General features: G+C 40.3%; 1 protein-coding gene across 2 annotated transcripts in view; it reads right to left on the bottom strand.

Annotated features, from left to right (window-relative positions):
• The window catches only part of bnip2 (BCL2 interacting protein 2), a 45,182-nt gene continuing 22,607 nt past the window's right edge, over positions 1-22,575 (bottom strand). Inside the window, exons 4-11 of one of the 2 annotated variants that reach the window (XM_020040490.3) lie at positions 21,823-22,017; positions 16,731-16,913; positions 16,500-16,602; positions 16,003-16,134; positions 15,591-15,677; positions 10,825-10,923; positions 4,201-4,236; positions 1-2,073 (exon numbers count right to left, since the gene is read on the bottom strand). In XM_020040490.3, coding sequence (XP_019896049.1) covers positions 2,010-2,073; positions 4,201-4,236; positions 10,825-10,923; positions 15,591-15,677; positions 16,003-16,134; positions 16,500-16,602; positions 16,731-16,913; positions 21,823-22,017 — 899 coding nt within the window. In that variant the 3' untranslated portion in view covers positions 1-2,009. The remainder of the gene's footprint in view (positions 2,074-4,200; positions 4,237-10,824; positions 10,924-15,590; positions 15,678-16,002; positions 16,135-16,499; positions 16,603-16,730; positions 16,914-21,822; positions 22,018-22,575) is intronic. The other variant, XM_020040491.3, reaches the window with a different exon arrangement.

The following is a 22,575-nucleotide window of genomic DNA, read 5'->3' as shown; positions in this document are numbered from 1 at the left end:
CAGGTTCAGAGGGGTGACCAGTCCTCTTCTGGCTGTGCCGGGTGAAATATTAAGAGTCCAATTGGAATAACTAACAAATGCGGGCTAAATCCAGATGCCCATTGTACGTGCTTTCCGCATTGGACAGGGGTCACATGGGCACCCTGACTGGTCTGCAGCTACGCAGCCCCATACGCAACAAACTGCAATGCACTGTGTGTTCTGACACCTTTCTATTAATTGCTATGTTATATGATATGTTTGTTTGTGCTAATGTTATTGTCCAGCAGCACCATGACAGGTCAGTGTCTGGACACAGTTGTAAACTTTACAGGCATAACATTTTATAGAAGTTCTGTAATCGGTGATCTACAATGAAAGGGTAAATGTAGAAGCAGCTAATTGTTCCTGTTTTAAAGAATGTTTGAGTAACACTAAGTGGTTGTGAGTTGCTTGTACATGTGCATCCAGTCATATTGTACCATGAATGTGCTTCTATAGTATGTCAGACACAATTTGGGAATAATACACTTACTAACAACATCTGGATTTGTAAATTTACTTGTGATAAATAATGTACAATGTCCCATCTAACAACAACATCTGGATTTTAGACAGACTGGCTTTACACATATGCTACCTCAACCAATGTCTTTAGATTGTCCTGTTTTCACATAAAAAGCAAAGACAATGTGCCCCCCCCTAGACAGACATTTCTATTCAAGGGGGCGGGGGAGGAGTTGGGACAGTGTTGTTCATGCAGGATTCTTACAAAGGCCTTTTATTACAGACTCCTTGCATCCTGGCATCGTTCTCCTTTGACTGTCTCCTCCAACGGGTTCAGAGAAAGAGGCCAAAGTGAAAGGAGAAAGAGGAATATGCAATTAAGAAAATACATCAGAAGTAAACTTTCCAGATTCTGGGAAACCTGCACTAAACAGTTTACAGGTCCAATGAAACCTGCTGTAAACTTTTCAGGTCCAGTTAACCTGCACGAAAATGTTTGTTACTGCAGTGAAACCAGGTGCTATGTAACATCTCTGTGAGGAATATGTGACCTAAAATAAGGATCAAATCAAAGCAACCATAAAAATATATTAATCTTTGTCTTTTACCACCTGTTTAATATAAATATATTTAAATGTAACATGCAACAACCCTTGATAACACAGTGCTTTAAATACATGCAGATGCAAAAGTAACCAGGGTTGTCAAAAATCTGGTCATTTTTCCCAAACTCCTACAACAACCAGAACTCCTATGTGAAAGATTTCCATAATCAAAAAGGAATAACAGGATTTCTGAAAAATCTGTAAATCTTAGGGAAGTTAAAGTAAATGACAAAGTCAACATTCTGGCTGGGTACAGAAAAGGTAAAAACAATGGAGAACTCTGGAGACCAGGAAGTTAAGGGATAAGGATAGGGATAGGGTAAATGATAGAGTTAAGGATAGGGATAGGGTTAATGATAGAGTTAAGGATAAGGATAGGGATAGGGTAAATGATAGCGTTAAGGATAGAGTTAAGGATAAGGATAGGGTTAAGGATAGGGTTAAGTATAAGGATAGGGGGTTAGCGTTGGGAAGGGTCAGGGGTTAGCGTTGGGAAGGGTCAGGGTTAGGGGTTAGGATTAAGGATATGGATAGGGTTAAGGATAAGGATATGGGTAGGGGGTTAGCGTTGGGAAGGGTCAGGGTTAGGGGTTAGCGTTGGGAAGGGTCAGGGTTAGGGGTTAGCGTTGGGAAGGGTCAGGGTTAGGGTTTAGCGTTGGGAAGGGTTAGGGTTTAGCGTTGGGAAGGGTCAGGGATAAGGGAGGGTGTAACAGGCTGAATGGTCTCAGGAAGGAACTTCTCCAGGACCTAGTTTAGGTCTGGAGAGTCACCACCATTAATAGCTGTGGATCTGAACATTATCAGTCCTCTTCTTCCACATTATCAGCCCTCTTTCTCCACATTATCAGTCCTCTTCATATCCAGGCAGTACAGAACAGAGGTAGCAGCCCAGCCGCCCTGCAGAAAAACACACCATCCTCACTCAGACTCTGGCAAGGGAGCAGCTGCCATCTCTACTTTACCATGGGTCTCCTTGTCGAGCCTGTGGAGAGAGGATATAATCAGGCTTTTGGAAGAAAACTAACCTCTACTGCCACCAAGAGACCACAAAGCAACCACTTCACCACAACTAACACCACAAGAACCACTCAACCACTACTAACACCACAAGAACCACTCAACCACTACTAACACCACAAGAACCACTCAACCACTACTAACACTGTGAGAACACAGCTACTCCATTAGAGCAACTAAGGACAATAAGTCTGTCAATAATTGGGAACAAACCATTGATTAACCAGATTAAAAAAAAACATTGAACCCAGGCACTGAATGAAGGTGTTTTATTGTAAAAGAAAAGAGGAATCCTTAAAAAGAAAATGCTCTAAAAACAGAAATAACATGGTTGAAACAGCATTTATACTGATTGTTTTCAAATGTACCCACAATTCCAATGTGTGATTAACACACCTGTAACATATAGAGACTACAGAGACCATCACTGAGAATCTCATAGCAGGCAGCAGTAACTGAAGCACACAAATATCACTGTTAGCATACATTGACAGAGGAGGCATTATTCTTCAAATTGCAGAGAAATATAGAATTTGTGAACTCTGGGATGATCTATAAATAAGAGTCAGTCTGTTAGGTCCAGTATCAATAAGAGTCAGTCTGTTAGTTCCAGTATCAATAAGAGTCAGTCTGTTAGCTCCAGTATCAATACGAGTCAGTCTGTTAGGTCCAGTATCAATAAGAGTCAGTCTGTTAGGTCCAATATCAATAAGAGTCAGTCTGTTAGGTCCAGCATCAATTAGAGTCAGTCTGTTAGCTCCAGTATCAATAAGAGTCAGTCTTTTAGGTCCAGTATCAATAAGAGTCAGTCTTTTAGGTCCAGTATCAATAAGAGTCAGTCTGTTAGGTCCAGTATCAATTAGAGTCAGTCTGTTTGGTCCAGTATCAATTAGAGTCAGTCTGTTTGGTCCAGTATCAATAAGAGTCAGTCTGTTTGGTCCAGAATGAATAAGAGTCAGTCTGTTAGGTCCAGTATGAATAAGAGTCAGTCTGTTAGGTCCAGTATCAATTAGAGTCAGTCTGTTTGGTCCAGTATCAATTAGAGTCAGTCTGTTTGGTCCAGTATGAATAAGAGTCAGTCTGTTTGGTCCAGAATGAATAAGAGTCAGTCTGTTAGGTCCAGTATGAATAAGAGTCAATCTGTTAGGTCCAGTATCAATTAGAGTCAGTCTGTTAGGTCCAGAATTAATAAGAGTCAGTCTGTTAGGTCCAGTATGAATAAGAGTCAGTCTGCTAGGTCCAGTATGAATAAGAGTCAGTCTGTTAGGTCCAGTATCAATTAGAGTCAGTCTGTTTGGTCCAGAATGAGTAAGAGTCACTCTGTTAGGTCCAGTATGAATAAGAGTCAATCTGTTAGGTCCAGTATGAATAAGAGTCAATCTGTTAGGTCCAATATCAATAAGAGTCAATCTGTTAGGTCCAGTATCAATAAGAGTCTTTCATTACTCAATTAATTACCCAATCATTTCTCAAACAAACACATTTTACTGGAGTTAGTGATTCCAATATTTTTACACTTAAAAGTGTGAGAAATGGACAGTGATTCCAATATTTGTCTGCATCAACGTAAGATAATTTTACACAAAATAACGACATTGAAACTCAAGACCAATCTGTTCTCTTTCGTTCCCTCCCATGAACACGAACACAGAGGCAGTACAGAAAATAATACTATGGATCAAAAACAGACACTGTATACAAGGGGAAAAAAACAAATATAGGGACAAATATAGGGTACCAGTGAGTCAATAAATCTCTTCTAATATCCTTTCATGGATACAAGCAGATACATGAGATGTTATATTGTCGTTGGTTAACCAGCTATTGAGGATTGGTCAAAATGACTTCTGTCACCACATCATCTTAATATCAGTGGTGTTGTTTGTTTCAGTTTCATCTGGCAAAGTATACCTTTAAATGAGTACTGACCTTATATTTTTACTTTCGTTTTGTAGTCTATACGATAATGTATGTTTCTCTAAACGTACCTAGCCTTCTCTATCTGATCCTAGCCTTCCTCAAAGCCAACCAACCAGATTGTTAGTTTCATGCCATGCAGCAAGCCAGTGCTCTTCAGAAAAGGGGCAGCTACCTTTTAGGTCTTTTCCTATTTTTTTCTTCGTCAAACCTTGGAAGGGGGAAAGACAGGAGTTAAAGAAGGTGCAATATAGAAATATAACAGACAGACAGCACTCAAACATCCATAAGAGATCTAGGAGATCTATTAGACAGATAACAGAATCTACATTTCACAATGCCATAGGAAAGCACAGACATCATCAAACACTACAGCCACCCAGGCTTTGGTCTGTTCACACTGCTGCCGTCTGGCAGACGCTACTGGAGCATCGGAGCACGTCCTTCCAGACTCACTAACTGATTTTTCCCTCAGGCCATAGGGCTAACACTGTAACACTGATCCATGATCATACTGATCATACTGATCACCCACACATTTTCCAGTTGCTCTAATGTCTTTTCAGGTACTTTAAAAGCACATTAGAATATTCCTTTGTATGTACCGTTCATAAGCATATTACACTAATATGTATCTATAATACTCAATACTTCTACCATACTGTACATATGCCCCATCCTACTCTTTCAAAAATTGATGCTAGTTTATTCAGCATTGTGGTTTTTTATGTATATTACTGCCATACTTGCCATATCTATAATATTCAGTACTAATACCAATATTGCTGCTAGTTCACACTGTTATGTATATTACTGCCATACTTGCCATATATAAATGTCCAAATACTACCCAGATTCCTGCTAGTTTACTCTTTTACTCTGATGTACTCTTTTTTTAAACTGCTGCTAGTGTACAGTGTTATGTTTATTGTTGCTTTATTTAATTATTATTTTTTATCTGGGAATATATTTGCTTATATACTCTTCTTCTTAACTCTCACTACGTAGATGTTGGGTGCCATGTCATAATAATTTCATTGTGCAGGATGACGCTGTGTTGTTGGGTGCATTTTACAAATAAACCTTGAAACTGAAACTGGTCTAGTGAGATCAACACTGCCTGAATGCAAAGCGCTACATCTTGTGAACACATGGTACTGCTTATCACCTGGCTAATATAATTCTTCCAGCGAAGAACCGAGTTGGGAGCAACATAGTTACTGTGTTACATAGTTACTGGGAGACAGGTGAGGATTGCAGGTGGATGAACTGAGCAAAACACAGAGAGGTTATTGAATAAAACCTGATCCAGGATGCACAGCACCTCAGACTAGCGTGAGGACTCATATTTCAGCAACAACAACCTGAAGCACACAGCTAAGACAAGACTGGAGTGACTTCAAGACAAGTCTGGGAATGTATTTTAGGGGCCCAGTCAGCACCGTGCATGGTGTGTACCGCGGTATCATCCGGTAGAAGGCGTCCGCATGCGGTAGAAGGCGTCCGCATGCGGTAGATTGCGTCCGCATGCGGTAGATTGCGTCCGCATGCGGTACATTGCGTCAAGCTGTGATCGCACTATTCCAAAGAATGGGGGAGCAAGAATGCTGAAAAGGCTACTTTTTATCGAAAATCGTTTACTGAATGATAGTTGCACACAGTGTTTACGATGTTCCAAACATTACAGCTCCTAACATAACCGGTTTAATTTACATTTAATTTAAAAGCAATTTTTATAAATAAACACTAATAGCCTACACAGAAATAAATTATTCAGAATAAATCCAATAGTGTTGTTTTAATTTTTCATTTATTTTGATGATGTTCACAGAAGTTGCTAAACGAGATTCCACAACCTCAAACATCTAGGCCTAATACTCAAGGACCGAAAATGCAGTCAAATGGCTTAACCGATTTTAAGAGCCCACACTCCACTCTAACTGACCCCTATATAATCTATTCCATTATGAGAATTGTGAATGGATGTTTTATATTGGAGTTTATTTAGGCTTCAGGTAAAATTGGCCAATACATTTCTTTGAATAAAGGTCTGATTGTCATAAATGACTGCCTTTCGTTTTAGCACAACACTCAAATTATTAAATGACATAAAAGCATTGAGTACAGACTACATAAAGTAAACATTTTCAACAACAACAAATAACTACATTGCATGAAGCCTAGGCCTATAACTATTTGTAAAATGATTTATTAGATACAGTGGGGAGAACAAGTATTTGATACACTGACGATTTTGCAGGTTTTCCCACTTACAAAGTCTGTAATATTTATCCTAGGTACTCTTCAACTGTGAGTGACGGAACACAAAAATCCAGAAAATCACATTGTATGATTTTTAAGTAATTAATGTACATTTGTATTGCATGACATAAGTATTTGATGCATCAGAAAAGCAGAACTTAATATTTTGTACAAAAATCTTTGTTTGCAATTACAGAGATCATACGTTTCCTGTAGTTCTTGACCAGGTTTGCACACACTGCAGCAGGGATTTTGGCCCACTCCTCCATACAGACCATCTCCAGATCCTTCAGGTTTCAGGGCTGTTGCTGGGCAATACAGACTTTCAACTCCCTCCAAAGATTTTCTATTGGGTTCAGGTCTGGAGACTGGCTAGGCCACTCCAGGACCTTGAGATGCTTCTTACAGAGCCACTCCTTAGTTGCCATGGCTGTGTGTTTCGGGTCGTTGTCATGCTGGAAGACCCAGCCCCGACCCATCTTCAATGCTCTTACTGAGGGAAGGAGGTTGTTGGCCAATATCTCGCGATACATGGCCCCATCCATCCTCCCCTCAATATGGTGCAGTCGTCCTGTACCCTTTGCAGAAAAGCATCCCCAAAGAATGATGTTTCCACCTCCATGCTTCACGGTTGGGATGGTGTTCTTGGGGTTGTACTCATCCTTCTTCTTCCTCCAAACACGGTGAGTGGATGAGACCAAAAAGCTCTATTTTTGTCTCATCAGACCACATGACCTTCTCCCATTCCTCCTCTGGATCATCCAGATTGTCATTGGCAAACTTCAGACAGGCCTGGACATGCATGCATAGTTGAAGTGTACCTATGATAAAAATTACAGACCTCTACATGCTTTGTAAGTAGGAAAACCTGCAAAATCGGCAGTGTATCAAATACTTGTTCTCCCCACTGTATGAGAACCAAATATAAAGTGTTTCAGATACACACAGCCTATCGGCTGCCAAGGAAATCTAGAGCTCATCATTTTTAGGGAACATTTTGCCTATAGCATGTATAAAATAAAATAGTAAATGTACTTGATTGGAATTAAGTTAAACAAAAAAGCCTTGTCACCATGCAACCAAAAATAAACAAAATATATATTACATTGCAAATAAGTTGCTTTCAAATATTAAATGCTTGCCATTTAACCAACTAATACAATGCACAAACACGGAAAGGCTGAAGAATAATAATGCAATTATATAGCCAGATCTTTTCCAAGTTTTATTCATAGAAGGACAATGTGCCTGTGTTTGTGGTTCACAGCGAATGCATTCCTTATTTTATGGGTATACAAGGCTTTTTATTCAGCATTGTGGTTAGGGTTATGCTGCTGCCATATTTTTCATCATTACACCTCTTCATTCTCATTGTTAAATGAATTACAACATAAATCAATATATCCGTCAATATATTTTCTCAGTGATTTCTTTTTATCGTCACGTTTCATCACATCTTAAACTCTTTATAAATTGTGTTCATTTGGCAGCATGTTCAGATGAGTTTGATGCTTTGAACATAACTCGCTCATCTGAAGCGAACTCTCTTCTGTAAATAGTAGCTAATGTCTCCATACTATCGGCCACCCCCATTCCCGGACATTTCTGGTGGTCGGAGAAGTAAATCCTCTCAAGTTCAAAATGTAAATGCACTGGAAGGCATTTACTAATCAATATACCCTCTTTTGCTAATCAATATACCCTTTCAGTTAGCCCACCTGCATTTTTATAGTAATGTATGGAAATTGTTTTCGACAAGTCGCGATTCGTGAAATGCACAACAGACCAGAAGTCATGTAATAACAATGTGACTAGTCTTTTTTTCTTCTTTGCCAAATGGCATGAAAGCTAACTTCCTAGTAGACACTTCAGAGAAGACTACGATCTGTCATTTACAAATAAAAAGCAATTATAATGTAATTCAACAAAATAGTAATGTGGCCAATAATTGGGGATGATGGCCGATAATAGGGGTTGTATTTTTTAGCTATGTCACTAACCACCTACGTGATATGCTGATAATAGGGGTTGTCTTTTTTAGCTATGTCACTAACCAACTACGTGATATGCTGATAATAGGGGTTGTATTTTTTAGCTATGTCACTAACCACCTACGTGATATGCTGATAATAGGGGTTGTCTTTTTTAGCTATGTCACTAACCACCTACGTGATATGCTGATAATAGGGGTTGTCTTTTTTAGCTACGTCACTAACCAACCACCTGATATGCCGATAATAGGGGTTGTATGTTTTTAAAATAAATAAAAATAATCAAAATGTTTATCGTGATTTAGATTTTAGGTCATATCGTCCAGACTTATAGACTACCATGGCCTTGTCAAATCCTTTTATTAAGTTAATAAAAAGAGGAGGGGAAATGCTCTGAAGCAGGATGTGACCTCTGCAACTGACTGCCTCTCCCAACCCCACACCCCTGTCCCTCAAACATTGTATTAGGCTACTTTACAAAATATTCCAACATCTAAATCACGATTCAGTAACGTCAGAGGTTGCGTAACAGTTGCGAGTTTATGGAATCAAACATATCAACATAGCAATCCATGAATAGGATTGTATTCCGCCGATTTGAAAGTTCTATTATGGCCATATACAAACAGACAGGCTTGATTTAAAAGCAGTAAATACTACATTGTTTCAATAACTGCAGTTTCAGGCGGGTGTTGACGTTCTCACAGATGCCCCCTGGTGGCCATTCTTATTTTATGTTTTTGTCCATGCAGCCATGCCACTGTAATGTGCCGGGGTATTCCGGGATCGCCCCCTTCGAGCTAGAACTCTTTAATACAGACTGATATAGTCATATAAATATATGGACCTACTCTTTAAAACAGACTGATATAGTCATATAAATATATGGACCTACTCTTTAAAACAGACTGATATAGTCATATAAATAAGGATCAACTCTTTAATACAGACTAATACAGTTATATAAATAAGGACCTACTCTTTAATACAAACTGATATAGTCATATAAATATATGGACCTACTCTTTAAAACAGACTGAAATAGTCATATAAATAAGGACCTACTCTTTAATACAAACTGATATAGTCATATAAATATATGGACCTACTCTTTAAAACAGACTGAAATAGTCATATAAATAAGGACCTACTCTTTAATACAAACTGATATAGTCATATAAATATATGGACCTACTCTTTAAAACAGACTGATATAGTCATATAAATAAGGACCAACTCTTTAATACAGACTGATATAGTCATATAAATATATGGACCTACTCTTTAAAACAGACTGATATAGTAATATAAATAAGGACCAACTCTTTAATACAGACTAATACAGTTATATAAATAAGGACCTACTCTTTAATACAAACTGGTATAGTAATATAAATATATGGACCTACTTTTTAATACAGACTGATATAGTTATATAAATAAGGACCAACTCTTTAATACAGACTGATATAGTAATATAAATATATGGACCTACTCTTTAATACAGACTGATATATAAATAAGGACCAACTCTTTAATACAGACTGATATAGTCATATAAATAAGGACCTACTCTTTAATACAGACTGATATAGTCATATAAATATATGGACCTACTCTTTAAAACAGACTGATATAGTAATATAAATAAGGACCAACTCTTTAATACAGACTGATACAGTTATATAAATATATGGACCTACTCTTTAATACAGACTGATATATAAATAAGGACCAACTCTTTAATACAGACTGATATAGTCATATAAATAAGGACCTACTCATTAATACAAACTGATATACTAATATAAATACATGGACCTACTCTTTAATACAGACTGATATAGTAATATAAATAAGGACCAACTCTTTAATACAGACTGATATAGTAATATAAATAAGGACCAACTCTTTAATACAGACTGATACAGTTATATAAATATATGGACCTACTCTTTAATACAGACTGATATAGTCATATAAATATATGGACCTACACTTTAATACAGACTGATATAGTAATATAAATAAGTACCAACTCTTTAATACAGACTGATACAGTTATATAAATAAGGACCAACTCTTTAATACAGACTGATACAGTTATATAAATAAGGACCTACTCTTTAATACAAACTGATATAGTAATATAAATATATGGACCTACTCTTCAATACAGACTGATATAGTTATATAAATAAGGACCAACTCTTTAATACAGACTGATATAGTAATATAAATATATGGACCTACTCTTTAATACAGACTGATATATAAATAAGGACCAACTCTTTAATACAGACTGATATAGTCATATAAATATATGGACCTACTCTTTAACACAGACTGATATAGTAATATAAATAAGGACCTACTCTTTAAAACAGATTGATATAGTAATGTAAATATATGGACCTACTCTTTAATTCAGACTGATATAGTAATATAAAAATAAGGACCTACTCCTTAATACAGATGACATAGTTATATAAATACATGGACCTACTATTTAATACAGACTGATTTGGTAATATAAATGGACCTACTCTTTAATGCAGTCTGGTACAGAGACATACTCCATGGGAACCAGTTCTGAAAGGTCATTCAAGCTGAACACAAACTGGATCTTCTGGCTGAACTTTGAGCTGAAAGAAAGAAAGAAAATCAACAGTAACAGATGGTTGTAAGATCTAATGAAGATAACACTCAAATGTATGCTTAAAACCCATATCACAGCCAGGAAGTAGTATATTTAACACTTAGACATAAAATCAGCGTGGTTGTATACTTAACTCCTACTGTAGATACACTCACCCAAAGGATTATTAGGAACACCATACTAATACTGTGTTTGACCCCCTTTCGCCTTCAGAACTGCCTTAATTCTACGTGGCATTGATTCAACAAGGTGCTGAAAGCATTCTTTAGAAATGTTGGCCCATATTGATAGGATAGCATCTTGCAGTTGATGTAGATTTGTGGAATGCACATCCAGGGCACGAAGCTCCCGTTCCACCACATCCCAAAGATGCTCTATTGGGTTGAGATCTGATGACTGTGGGGGCAATTTCAGTACAGTAAACTCATTGTCATGTTCAAGAAACCAATTTGAAATGATTCGAGCTTTGTGACATGGTGCATCCTGAAACAATGCTCAGGTAGGCTGTGGCATTTAAACGTTGCCCAATTGGCACTAAGGGGCCTTAAGTGTGCCAAGAAAACATCCCCCACACCATTACACCACCACCACCAGCCTGCACAGTGGTAACACGGTATGATGGATCCATGTTCTCATTCTGTTTACGCCAAATTGACTATACCATCTGGATGTCTCAACAGAAATCGAGACTCATCAACATTCTTCCAGTTTTCAACTGTCCAATTTTGGTGAGCTCGTGCAAATTGTAGCCTCTTTTTCCTATTTGTAGTGGAGATGAGTGGTACCCGGTGGGGTCTTCTGCTGTTGTAACCCATACACCTCAAGGTTATGCGTGTTGTGGCTTCACAAATGCTTTGCTGCATACCTCTGTTGTAACGAGTGGTTATTTCAGTCAAAGTTGCTCTTGTATCAGCTTGAATCAGTCGGCCCATTCTCCTCTGACTTCTAGCATCAACAAGGCATTTTCGCTCACAGGACTGCCGCATACTGGATGTTTTTCCCTTTTCACACCATCAGGGGCGTTGGACTGGGGGGAAAAGGGGTACTAAGTATATAGGGCCCTAATGTGTAGAGGGGCCCTCAAAAATGTTTGAATCTTGAATAAAGTGGGGAGGGGCCCTCAGCGACCGCCTATGTACAGGGCCCAGAATTTTGTGCTACATCCATGCACACCATTCTTTGTAAACCCTAGAAATGGTTGTGCGTGAAAATCCCAGTAACTGAGCAGATTGTGAAATACTCAGACCAGCCCGTCTGGCACCAACAACCATGCCACGCTCAAAATTGCTTAAATCACCTTTCTTTCCCATTCTGACATTCAGTTTGGAGTTCAGGAGATTGTCTTGACCAGGACCATACCATCTTCTTCCGCTTATCCGGGGCCGGGTCGCGGGGGCAGCAGTCTAAGCAGGGATGCCCAGACTTCCCTCTCCCCAGACACTTCCTCTAGCTCTTCCGGGGGGACACCGAGGCGTTCCCAGGCCAGCCGGGAGACATAGTCCCTCCAGCGTGTCCTAGGTCTTCCCCGGGGTCTCCTCCCGGTGGGACGGAACCGGAACACCTTCCCAGGAAGGCGTTCCGGAGGCATCCGAAAAAGATGCCCAAGCCACCTCAGCTGACCCCTCTCGATGTGGAGGAGCAGCGGCTCTACTCTGAGCTCCTCCCGGGTGACCGAGCTTCTCACCCTATCTCTAAGGGATCGCCCAGCCACCCTGCGGAGAAAGCTCATTTCGGCCGCCTGTATCCGGGATCTTGTCCTTTTGGTCATGACCCAAAGCTCATGACCATAGGTGAGAGTAGGAACGTAGATTGACAGGTAAATCGAGAGCTTCGCCTTGCGGCTCAGCTCTTTCTTCACCACGACAGACCGATACATCGACTGCATTACTGCAGAAGCTGCACCGATCCGTCTGTCAATCTCCCGTTCCATCCTTCCCTCACTCGTGAACAAGACCCCTAGATACTTAAACTCCTCCACTTGAGGCAGGCACTCTCCACCAACCTGAAGTGGGCAAGCCACCCTTTTCCGACTGAGGACCATGGCCTCGGATTTGGAGGTACTGATTTTCATCCCCACCGCTTCACACTCGGCTGCAAACCGTCCCAGCGCGTGCTGAAGGTCCTGGTTAGAAGGGGCCAACACGACAACATCATCTGCAAAGAGCAGAGACGAAAATGTGTGGTCCCCAAACCTGACACCCTCCGGCCCCTGGCTGCGCCTAGAAATTCTGTCCATAAAAACTACGAACAGAACCGGTGACAAAGGGCAGCCCTGCCGGAGTCCAACATGCACTGGGAACAAGTCTGACTTACTGCCGGCAATGCGGACCAAGCTCCTGCTTCGGTTGTACAGGGACCTGACAGCCCTTAGCAAAGGACCCAGGACCCCATATTCCCCAAGCACCCTCCACAAGATGCCGCGAGGGACACAGTCGAATGCCTTCTCCAAATCCACAAAACACATGTGGATTGGTTGGGCAAACTCCCATGAACCCTCCAACACCCCGTAGAGGGTATAGAGCTGGTCCAGTGTTCCACGGCCCGGACGAAAACCACACTGTTCCTCCTGAATCCGAGGTTCTACTATCGGCCGTATTCTCCTCTCCAGAATCCTGGCATAGACTTTCCCAGGGAGGCTGAGAAGTGTGATCCCCCTATAGTTGGAACACACCCTCCGGTCCCCCTTCTTAAAAAGAGGGACCACCACCCCGGTCTGCCATCCCAGAGGCACTATCCCTGACCGCCACGCGATGTTGCACAGGCGTGTCAACCAAGACAGCCCCACAACATCCAGAGACTTGAGGTACTCAGGGCGGATCTCATCCACCCCCGTTGCCTTGCCACCGAGGAGTTTCTTGACCACCTCAGTGACTTCAGCCCGGGTGATGGACGAGTCCACCTCTGAGCCCTCATCCTCTGCTTCCTCAATGGAAGAAGTGACAGCGGGATTGAGGAGATCCTCGAAGTACTCCTTCCACCGCCCGACGACATCCTCAGTTGAGGTCAACAGCTGCCCACCTCTACTGTAAACAGCGTTGGTAGGGCACTGTTTCCCTCTCCTGAGGCGCCGGATGGTTTGCCAGAATCTCTTCGAGGCCAGCCGATAGTCCTTCTCCATGGCCTCACCGAACTCCTCCCAGGCCCGAGTTTTTGCCTCCACAACCACCCGGGCTGCAGCCCGCTTGGCCTGTCGGTACCCGTCAGCTGCGTCAGGAGTCCCACAAGCCAACCAGGCCTGATAGGACTCCTTCTTCAGCTTGACGGCATCCCTTACTTCCGGTGTCCACCACCGGGTTCGTGGATTGCCGCCTCGACAGGCACCGGAGACCTTACGGCCACAGCTCAGAGCGGCCGCTTCGACAATAGCGGTGGAGAACATGGTCCACTCGGACTCAATATCTCCAGCCTCCCTCGGGATCCAGTCGAAGCTCTGCCGGAGGTGGGAGTTAAAGATCTCTCTGACAGGAGACTCGGCCAGACGTTCCCAGCAGACCCTTACAGTACGCTTGGGCCTGCCGAGTCTGTCCAGATTCCTCCCCCGCCATCGGATCCAACTCACCACCAGGTGGTGATCAGTTGACAGCTCCGCCCCTCTCTTCACCCGAGTGTCCAAGACATATGACCAGGACCACACCCCTAAATGTATTGAAGCAACTGCCATGTGATTGGTTGATTAGATAATTGCATTAATGAGAAATTGAAAAGATGTTCCTAATAATCCTTTAGGTGAGTGTATAAAACCAGCCGGACTATATATTTATCTCCAAGACATAAAACCAGCCAGGCTATATATTTAACTAAGATACAAAACTGGCATGGCTGTATATTTAACTCCTAGATATGGAACCAAGCAGGCTGTATATTAAACTCATAGATATGGAACAAGCCTGGTTGTATATTTAACTCAGATTTAAACTAGCATGGCTGTATATTTAACTCCAAGATATGGAACCAGCCAGGCTGTATATTTAACTCCTAGATATGGAACCAAGCAGGCTGTATATTAAACTCATAGATATGGAACAAGCCTGGTTGTATATTTAACTCAGATATAAAACTAGCATGGCTGTATATTTAACTCCTAGATATGGAACCAGCCAGGCTGTATATTTAACTCCTAGATATGGAACCAGCCAGGCTGTATATTTAACTCCTAGATATGGAACCAGCCTGGCTGTATATTTTACTCATAGATATGGAACCAGCCTGGCTGTATATTTAACTCATAGATTTGGAACCAGCCTGGCTGTATATTTAACCCATATCTAAAACCAGCCTGGATCTAAATTTAACTCTTAAATATGGAACCAGCCTGGCTGTATTTTTAACTGTAGATATGGAACCAGCCAGGCTGTATATTTAACTCATAGATCTAAAACCAACCAGCCTGTATATTTAACTCATAGATCTAAAACCAGACAGGCTTTATATTTAACTGCTAGATATGGAACCAGACAGGCTTTTATATTTAACGCATAGATCTAAAACCGGCGAGGCTGTATATTGTCAAGGATTTATAATCAACCCACCTTCATTATGAAGGATTATAACAACCATCCATCTACATTATGCTATTACACATAACCAGATGCATTAAGGGTTATAGGACATGACACCCTACAGTACGAAAGGTTATAACACCCAGTAATGTACCTTATGAATGGCTTGGTGAGGGCCAGGAGAGTGCGGATGAACCAGGAGGGGTGAACAATAATTAATGACTTCAAATTCTTCCTTAATCTGAAAAAAATATTTATAAGAACATGGAAATATTTATAAAAAACATACGTATTTTAGATGGGGTAACCACATGCAGGGTAACAAGGTAACATGCTTTAACCAGCAACAAGTTAACAGATTATTTTAGAAGGGGTAAGAGATTATTTCATAAAATGTAAAGGATTATTTCAGAAGGGGTAAATGATTATTCCAGACGGGGTAATTGATTATTTTAAACGGGGTATGTGATCATTTCATATGAGGTAACTGCTAACGGAGCAACAATTTTTCTGAGATTGGGGAAGTTGCACAACAGCAAAAGAGTAACTGGTCTACTCTGACTTGCCTGCGGTCGATCTGCTGGTAACACTTCCTGAGCCAGCCCACGCTGGGCATCTTTTTCCTGGATGTGGCCCCATTCAGATATACTATCATGTAGTTCTCTGCCACGAGCAACTCCAAGGTGCCAATCACATACCTGGAGAGAGGAGGCGAAGTGACTGGATGTAGGGTTTTACATCACATGAAACAAAGGAAACTACACTAAAGAGACACAGGAAACCGAGGTCCCAGAGTAAGACTAATATCAATCAGGAAATACAAGTTAGGCTTACAGAAACTAGGTAAAACGAGTTGGACTATTATAAACCAGGTAAAACGAGTTGGACTATTATAAACCAGGTAAAACGAGTTGGACTATTATAAACCAGGTAAAACAAGTTAAACTAATTTAAACCAGGTAAAACAAATTGGACTATTAAAAACCAGGAAAAAATTAATGAAAAATAAATGAATAACGCCGGTAGAAAGTTATTGTATTTCACTTAAAGCAGGTCTACTCACTTGAAGAGGTTGTCCATGATGTATCTGTAGTTGGGCTGGTCACTCTCAGGCATATAACACACCGCAAACACTATGATGGCATTCAGACCATCTCCATAGTAACCTGCAAACCAAAAAGGGATTTCAACTGTATTGAAGGACTAGGGTTAGAGGTCGGAGGACAGCTGATGATAGGGTTAGGTTTAGAGGACAACTGGGGTCAGGTCAGAATGGTTGGGGGTCAGGAGTTACCTCCGTGACTGATAACCCTCTTGTACGGTTCAATGGCCTTCATGTCCACTCTGTGCTCCTGGTCTCCAATTCTGAACACCCTCCAGCGCCGGCCCTCCTCCCGCTCCTCATATGCGGAGTATTCCGGGACGGAACCCACTCCCTTCTGCAGCACCTCAGTCCTCTTGGGCCTAGGCAGGTCATCTGAGAGAAAGCAGTCACTTTCCTTTAGCCACCAACAAACTGGGCTCTTCCTTGTTGACTAGTACAACAGTACATTCACAAACACCTTTTTAATGATTAGGAATCATAACATGCTGAGTGAAAAGAATATAGTTATATACTCCCTAATGAAACAGTGAACAACCATAGGACTGTTACAACCGACATGATCATTCAATGGCAGACAATTACAAGGCTTTGGTGTTGAAATGATGTAAAGACAATCACATGTTCTGGTGTTTCCATGGCATGGCACACAAGCACTCCAGTAACTTCACATGTTCTGGTGTTTCCATGGCATGGCACACAAGCACTCCAGTAACTTCACATGTTCTGGTGTTTCCATGGCATGGCACACAAGCACTCCAGTAACTTCACATGTTCTGGTGTTTCCATGGCATGGCACACAAGCACTCCAGTAACTTCACATGTTCTGGTGTTTCCATGGCATGGCACACAAGCACTCCAGTAACTTCACATGTTCTGGTGTTTCCATGGCATGGCACACAAGCACTCCAGTAACTTCACATGTTCTGGTGTTTCCATGGCATGGCACACAAGCACTCCAGTAACTTCACATGTTCTGGTGTTTCCATGGCATGGCACACAAGCACTCCAGTAACTTCACCAGAAAGTTAAACCCTTAAAACATCAACCCTCATACAGGGAATTTAACACAATTCAAAGACAGTGTCTACCTGTTCCAGTTTCAATCAATATAACAGGCAGATTGGATACAGTTGTGCTCATTATTTTGCATACCCTGGCAGGAATTGTGAACATTTTGGCATTGATTTTGAAAATATGACTGATCATGCAAAGAACATTTTTATTATTTAAGGATAGTGATCATATGAAGCCATTTATTATCACAGTTGTTTGGCTCCTTTTTAAATCATAATGATAACAGAAATCACCCAAATGGCCCTGATCAAAAGTTTACATACCCTTGAATGTTTGTTACAGACACACAAAGTGACACACAGGTGAAAATGGTAATTAAATGTGAATTTCCAACAATTTCCCCTGTGGCTTTTAAAATTGTAATTAGTGTCTGTGTAAAAATAGTCAAGGAGTTTGTTAGCTCTCACGTGGATGCACTGAGCAGGCTAGATACTGAGCCATGGGGAGCAGAAAATAACTGTCAAAAGACCTGAGTAACAAGGTAATGGAACTTTATAAAGATGGAAAAGGATATAAAAAGATATCCAAAGCCTTGCAAATACCAGTCAGTACTGTTCAAGTGGAACATTTGGGGATATCTTGATACCAATCCAAGGTCAGGTAGATCAAGAAAGATTTCAGCCAAAACAGCCAAAAGAATTGTTCAATATACAAGATAATCCCACAGGTAAGCTCAGGAGAAATACAGGCTGCTCTGGAAAAAGACAGTGTGGTTGTTTCAAGGAGCACAATACGACGATACTTGAACAAAAATGAGCTGCATGTTCGAGTTGCCAGAAAGAATCCTTTACAGTGAAGCATGGTGGTGGCTCACAGATGTTTTGGGGGTGTGTGAGATCTAAATGAACGGGGAACCTTGTGAAAATATATGGCAAGATGAATGCAGCATGTTATCAGAAAATACTGGGAGACAATTTGCACTCTTCTGCATGGAAGCTGCGCATGGGATGCTCTTGGAAATTCCAGCACGACAAGGCCAAGTTGACCCTCCAGTGGTTACAGCAGAAAAAGGTGAAGGTTCTGGAGTGGCCATCACAGTCTCCTGACCTTAATATAATCGAATCACTCTGGGGAAATCTCAAACGCGCGGTTCATGCAAGACGACCAAAGACTTTGCATGACCTGGAGACATTTTGCCAAGACGAATGGGCAGCTATACCACCTGCAAGAATTCAGGGCCTCATAGACAACTATTACAAAAGACTGCACACTGTCATTGATGCTAAAGGGGGCAATACACAGTATTAAGAACTAAGGGTATGCAGACTTTTGAACAGGGATCAGTTAATATTTTTATTTGTTAGCATGTTTTGTTTTATGATTGTGCCATTCTGTTATGTCCTACAGTTGAATGTGAGTCCCACAAGAAATAAAAGACGTTACAATTCTCCAACGGTAAGCAAACTTTTGAGCACAACCGTAGGTAAATAACAACATGTTGATTTGAATGATGGATCGAGGAAATGATGCGTTGAAAAAAAAAATAACTCAGAGTACATAACCCAAAGTAAAAAATCACTAAACCAGTTCACAGAAAAGGTGATTATCAAATCGTATGGAGTTGAGCTGCAGGCTAGGGAAGAATACGAGCAGTATCACCAGTAGACCTTACCACACACTGATCTGTGGTTGCCCTGGGAACCCCTGCCAGGACAACCAGAGCAACAATCCATCCAGTCAGCCGAGAAGAAGGCAGAAAAGTGGAAACAGAAAAAAGACAGCGCCAGTCAATAAATCTTACTGGAGTTAACCAGACCTCATCCAATGGTCAGGGTAGACCATATAAACAGTACTGGAGTTAACCGACCTCATCCAATGGTCAGGGTAGACCATATAAACAGTACTGGAGTTAAATGGCCCCATCCAAAATGTACCCATGAATGATATATTAGCCTTAGGAACACATTTGTAACTTGACAGGATACCTTTTATACCAAGAAAATGCAATTCATGTGTCTAAGAAAAAGTTACTGTGCTGGCCAATATATGGGTGCATCCCTAGTTACAGGTCCATACCTCCTATCATGTAAAAATAGACGTAAAGTTACAGGTCCATACCTCCTATCATGTAAAACTAGACATAAAGTTACAAGTCCATACCTCCTGTCATGTAAAACTAGACATAAAGTTACAGGTCCATACCTCCTATCATGTAAAACTAGATGTAAAGTTACAGGTCCATACCTCCTATCATGTAAAACTAGACGTAAAGTTACAGGTCCATACCTCCTGTCATGTAAAACTAGACGTAAAGTTACAGGTCCATACCTCCTGTCATGTAAAACTAGACATAAAGTTACAGGTCCATACCTCCTGTCATGTAAAACTAGACGTAAAGTTACAGGTCCATACCTCCTGTCATGTAAAACTAGACGTAAAGTTACAGGTCCATACCTCCTGTCATGTAAAACTAGACATAAAGTTACAGGTCCATACCTCCTGTCATGTAAAACTAGACGTAAAGTTACAGGTCCATACCTCCTATCATGTAAAACTAGATGTAAAGTTACAGGTCCATACCTCCTATCATGTAAAACTAGACGTAAAGTTACAGGTCCATACCTCCTATCATGTAAAACTAGATGTAAAGTTACAGGTCCATACCTCCTATCATGTAAAACTAGACGTAAAGTTACAGGTCCATACCTCCTATCATGTAAAACTAGACGTAAAGTTACAGGTCCATATCTCCTATCATGTAAAACTAAACGTAATGTTACAGGTCCATACTTCCTATCATGTAATACTAGAACGTAGAACATAATGTTACAGGTCCACACCTCCTATATATGTAATACTAGAACATAATATTACAAGTCCATAGCTTCTATCATGTAATACTAGAACATAATGTTACAGGTCCATAGCTTCTATCATGTATTATTAGAACATAGTGTTACAGGTCCATAGCTCCTATCATGTAATACTAGAACATAATGTTACAGGTCCATATCTCCTATCATGTAAAACTAAAACAATGTTACAGGTCTATAGCTTCTATCATGTAATACTAGATACATAATGGTACAGGTCTATTCATTCTGTAACATTATATTAATAGATAATGTTACAGGTTCATACCTTATATAAGATTTTTGCAGTGTATGTTATGTTTAGTTTACAACAGACCTGTTTATCTGTACACAAAAAATAACGTTTATTCCAAGCGCGACAGTAATTAGCCAATGTGCTTACAGTACTGTGATGTTTATTCCAGGTTGTGGTGTCTATAAGTAGAAGACAACTAAAGTTTCTCTGAGATTGAACATAACCTGCAATCATGAACATAAGTTGCAATAAATAATTGAATTACTCTCACCCTTGACAACCGGGTACGCAATAATTATTTCAACCACTATACGAAACGGCTGGTCCATACCTTCTGTAGCAGTATATTAGTGCATAATGTTACAGGTCCATACCTTCTGTAATAGTATATTAGTGCATCATGTTACAGGTCCATACCTTCTGTAATAGTATATTAGTGCATAATGTTACAGGTCCATACCTTCTGTAATAGTATATTAGTGCATAATGTTACAGGTCCATACCTTCTGTAATAGTATAGTAGTGCATAATGTTACAGGTCCATGCCTTCTATGATGTTATATTTGTAGATAATGTTACAGGTCTATTCCTTCTGTAATAGTATATTAGTACATAATGTTACAGGTCCATACCATCTATTATGTTATATTATTACATAACGTTACAAATCTATTCCTTATATAATATTATATTAGTAGATAATGTTACAGGTCCATACCATCTATAATGTTACATTAGTAAATAATTTTACCAATACATACCTTCTATAATGTTATATTAGTAGATAATGTTACAAATCTATTCCTTATATAATATTGTATTAGTAGATAATGTTACAGGTCCATACCATCTATAATGTTACATTAGTAGATAATGTTACAAATCTATTCCTTATATAATATTGTATTTGTAGATAATGTTACAGGTCCATACCATCTATAATGTTACATTAGTAAATAATTTTACCAATCCATACCTTCTATAATGTTATATTAGTAGATAAGGTTACAAATCTATTCTTTATATAATATTATATTAGTAGATAATGTTACTGGTCCATACCTTCTATCTCATATTTGAAAAATGTTACAGGTCCATACCTTCTAAAATGATATATTAGTACAGGTTACAGGTAGATTCCTTCTGTAATGTTAGATACCTTCCCATTCAAACTCGTTGCTGTTATCAGATGGGGTGTCTATATCATCCAGGTCCAGTTCTGTGCTCTCCTCATCTAGATCGTCAGACAGCAGAGATCCATCACTACGGTCCAGTGTCAGGCTGATGTCTGGGGCTGCTAGCTTCTTCTTGGCCTTCTTTCCAGCACTCAGTCCAGGATAGCCTTGTGCTGAGACTGGAGGACAGGAGAAACACTCAGTGGCCTGGTTCTGAGGTACCATCAAATAGCAGGTCAGACCCCTTTGCCTCCAGAAGCACATAGTTGTTGTTTTGGGCAGGGAGGAGAACCTTTACAGGGTGGAGATCTTCTACATGGTGGAGAACTCCTACAGAGTAAAGAACTTCTACAGCGTAAAGACCTTCTACAGGGTAAAGAACCTCTACAGGGTAAAGACCTTCTACAGGGTAAAGACCTTCTACAGGGTAAAGACCTTCTACAGGGTAAAGAACTTCAACAGGGTAAAGAACTTCTACAGGGTAAAGAACTTCTACAGGGTAAAGAACTTCTACGGGGTAAAGACCTTCTACAGGGTAAAGACCTTCTACGGGGTAAAGACCTTCTACGGGGTAAAGAACTTCTACGGGGTAAAGACCTTCTACGGGGTAAAGACCTTCTACAAGGTAAAAAAAACGTAAACGGGGTAAATAACCTTTACAGGGTAAATAGCCTCTACGGGCTGAAGCACTGCTACTAGGTAAAGAACTGCTACAGGGTAGAGAACAGGCTGGAATT

This window comes from Esox lucius, chromosome 19 (assembly GCF_011004845.1).
Source record: "Esox lucius isolate fEsoLuc1 chromosome 19, fEsoLuc1.pri, whole genome shotgun sequence".
Lineage (NCBI taxonomy): Eukaryota > Metazoa > Chordata > Actinopteri > Esociformes > Esocidae > Esox > Esox lucius.
This window is presented reverse-complemented; position numbering and strand designations above follow the sequence as displayed.